Source organism: Sinocyclocheilus anshuiensis, unplaced genomic scaffold, assembly GCF_001515605.1.
Source record: "Sinocyclocheilus anshuiensis isolate Anshui unplaced genomic scaffold, SAMN03320099.WGS_v1.1 scaffold691, whole genome shotgun sequence".
Classification (NCBI taxonomy): domain Eukaryota; kingdom Metazoa; phylum Chordata; class Actinopteri; order Cypriniformes; family Cyprinidae; genus Sinocyclocheilus; species Sinocyclocheilus anshuiensis.
In genome coordinates, this window is record NW_015552577.1 from 519939 (window position 1) to 523193 (window position 3255).

The 3255-nt window shown below is 32.8% G+C and overlaps 1 protein-coding gene across 1 annotated transcript in view; it reads right to left on the minus strand.

The window, feature by feature from the left end:
• LOC107665193 (cGMP-dependent protein kinase 1-like) overlaps positions 1-1853 on the minus strand; it is a 9173-nt gene extending 7320 nt beyond the window's left edge. Inside the window, exons 1-3 of the mRNA XM_016455974.1 lie at positions 1751-1853; positions 371-434; positions 70-147 (exon numbers count right to left, since the gene is read on the minus strand). Coding sequence (XP_016311460.1) covers positions 70-147; positions 371-434; positions 1751-1830 — 222 coding nt within the window. The 5' untranslated portion in view covers positions 1831-1853. The remainder of the gene's footprint in view (positions 1-69; positions 148-370; positions 435-1750) is intronic.
• Between the last annotated feature and the right edge of the window lie 1402 nt (positions 1854-3255).

A 3255-nucleotide genomic window follows, 5' to 3' on the forward strand; every position in this document is an offset into this window, starting at 1 on the left:
ATAGATAGATAGATAGATAGATAGATAGATAGATAGATAGATAGATAGATAGATAGATGTCTTTCTCACCTGGCCTTGACTCAGAATGTACAGTTTGTCTCCTGGATTTCCATTTTGAATGATATAATCACCATCTCTGTAGTGAGACTAAGACGAAGATGTATATGGATATAGAGAAAAACATTGCATGTACTGAAAATGTAAGTTTTTATATCAATATTTTTTAGATTTGTGATTAACTGGTGCAAACACACTAAAAATGGATTTGATCAAGCTATAGGCAGTGCTTTGACCTTCAAGTTAAAGGTTTATTGATCACATGCTGATCAGGTAGCAGTGAAATATGATGATGATGTTCAGTCATACGCACCTCCTCCAGTGCATCAGACACTTTCACGAGAACATCCTCTGGAAACACACAGAACAGTGCCACACTAACACACACAGACAAACGAGAGTCAGGAAACCAGACAGCTACAATCACTATCAGCGTAAATCACAGGAAATTACATCTGAGCTGCAGTGCTAAATGAATGTTTTTCAGTAAACTAACAAAGTGGAAATATGTTAAAACACACTTTAGACACATAATTATATATATAAAAAAATACTACTTATAAGATTAACAGAATACACATTTTTTTATACCTTTAACTCTTACAAACTTTCATCACCATTACATTTTATTGAATATATGAATCAATAAAACCAAATTCAATCTAGATGTTGCATTTATTAAAATTAACACGTTTTCACTGTCCACATGTTTTAAGCATTTTTGAAAAAGTGCAGAATTTGTTAACTGTTAATTGTTGTTAACTGCACTTTCTGTTCAAACCTGTTGTTCTTTGACATTTTCCCTGAAATACTTGTATGATCCTTCTGACATATTATTTCAGGTCATGACATGAACGTTTCTGTACAGAAGGTTCACGCTTAATCTACATCCATCAAGCTCAATATTTCAGCTCTGTTATAGAGGAAAATATCATAGTGATCAAATAATGTTCATGGCACAAAGCATAAGAATAACGTATTGATCGTTTTAAGCCATTTTTGACAACCTACTATTATTAAACCCCAAAACAGTTTGAATGTAACAGGGTTGACAAAGACATCTATGGCTGTTTATTTATATTATATGTATACATTTCAAATCTAATGTGATGGAGTAAAAGAATGTGATGCTTTGGGGTCAAAATTGATGAATTGCATTTTATTGTATTTGAAGGGGTATAACCGCATGTTTAGGATTAAAGTTTTATGAATCAGCCAATGAAAAACCTGTTGATCACTTATCTGAATTATGGGGGCATGTTAATTTTAATTATTAACTAAACTAAAATGAAAAGCACCAAAAATAAAATAAACATTAACTGAAAGAAAATTACTATATATATATATATATATATATATATATATATATACACTTATTTTATCTTTTTATTTTAGCTAGAGTAGTTGTCAAACAACATTTCTCATTTTCATTAAGATTTACTTTATGTACTAAAATAATTAAAACTGAAAAAACATCACGATATAGACATATTTTTATTAAAACTTTAACTAAATTTAAAAATTTTTTTAAATGTTTCAAAACATACATTTCAAAAAGCTATTTAAAAAATACCTAAGCTGAAGGCAAGAATATGCATACATAAAAATATATTTCCTCATTTATTTATAATCTGAGAGGGACATAAGTGTGTCTTGTAAAGGTCTATGTGAGTATGGTAATGGTGGCATTAACCTGCGCAGGATATGCAGAGACTGTGTTATAGCGGCGAGGCCATTCCTCTGCATGATCCTCTGAAACACCTGACCCTCCATCACCCACAGCCTGCTGCTCACCAGAGCTGCACACAACACACACACACACACACACACACACACACACACACACACACACACACACAGAGCAGAGTCTGAGAAGAACTGGATTTCCAACAGTCTGTGAACTCACGGCTCTTTGTTTTGGTGAAACACCAAATACGTGATTTTTTCCTGATGTCTGTGAAGAAGAGAGATCAAAGGAGAGAGCGAGGCAGTTCGGCTTTGGTGGATAGACTTATAAAGACAGAAAGAGAAATTGATATGGACAGTGTGAACTGTGTAAGACAAACAAGTTTGATATCCCTGTGGAAAACAGCAGAATAACATGGATTGAGGCTGATCTGTCATTCTGTTCACCAGCAAACATTATCTCTAAACTCTCATTAATATATTTAAGCTAACATGGGATAAATTAAATTTCCAGGGCAATATATGAGTTGCCAGGCAATGACAATCATTGTTTGTTTCTTATATCAGGTCCAAAGGCCCCTGTGACGTTTATATAACAGCTTACATAAACAAAGATCTAATCGTATGATGTTTTATAAAAACACCGGTGAGTTGTTTGACCACGAGACCAATAATATTATATAAAAAAGTTAAAAAGAACAGCATTTATTCAAAATAGAAATCTTTTGTGACAATAAACAATACCGTTCAAAAGTTTTTTTCAAAAGTATTTTTTATTTTTGTTTTATGTTTTTGTTATATTGTCAGAAAAGATTTCTATTTTGAATAAATGCTGTTCTTTTTAACTTTTTATTCATCAAAGAATCCTCATAAAAGTATCACCGGTTCCAAAAAAAATATTAAGCAGCAAACAGTTTCCAACACTGATAATAAATCAGCATATTAGGATGATTTCTGAAGGATCATGTGACACTGAAGACTGGAGTAATGATGCTGAAAATTCACCTTTGATCACAGCAATAAATTACATTTTAAAGCGTATTAAAAGAGAAAACCGTAATTGTATGTATAGTTGAAAAAAGTACTTTGTGTTTCAGGATTTCTGCCTCAGGTGACTCTAAAACACACTGAAAAATTATCCTCCTGAATAGTGACCAGCTTCTACCAAGTTACAAATTTTCTAAAAAAATAGGGAAGAGCTGAAAATAGAGTTCACCCCAAACTCATTCTCTATCACTTCCTGAGACTCTCTTGAATTAGTAATGACACCGATTAATTGACTGTGCTGTCGTTGGGAAGAGAAATACTGCAATCTGTCTCCTCTGCTCTCCCCTGCTACCTCTGTCTACCTCTCTTTTATCTCCTGTCCTTTCCTCTGCGGAATAGCCGAGAATTTGAGATTAATCGTTACACAGAAAAAAAAATCCAGAACTGGACTGCAATAAACATCATGAACACAGATATGACTCAGACAATGAAATGCAATCTTTTGGTCAATTTAAATTTTAGAAA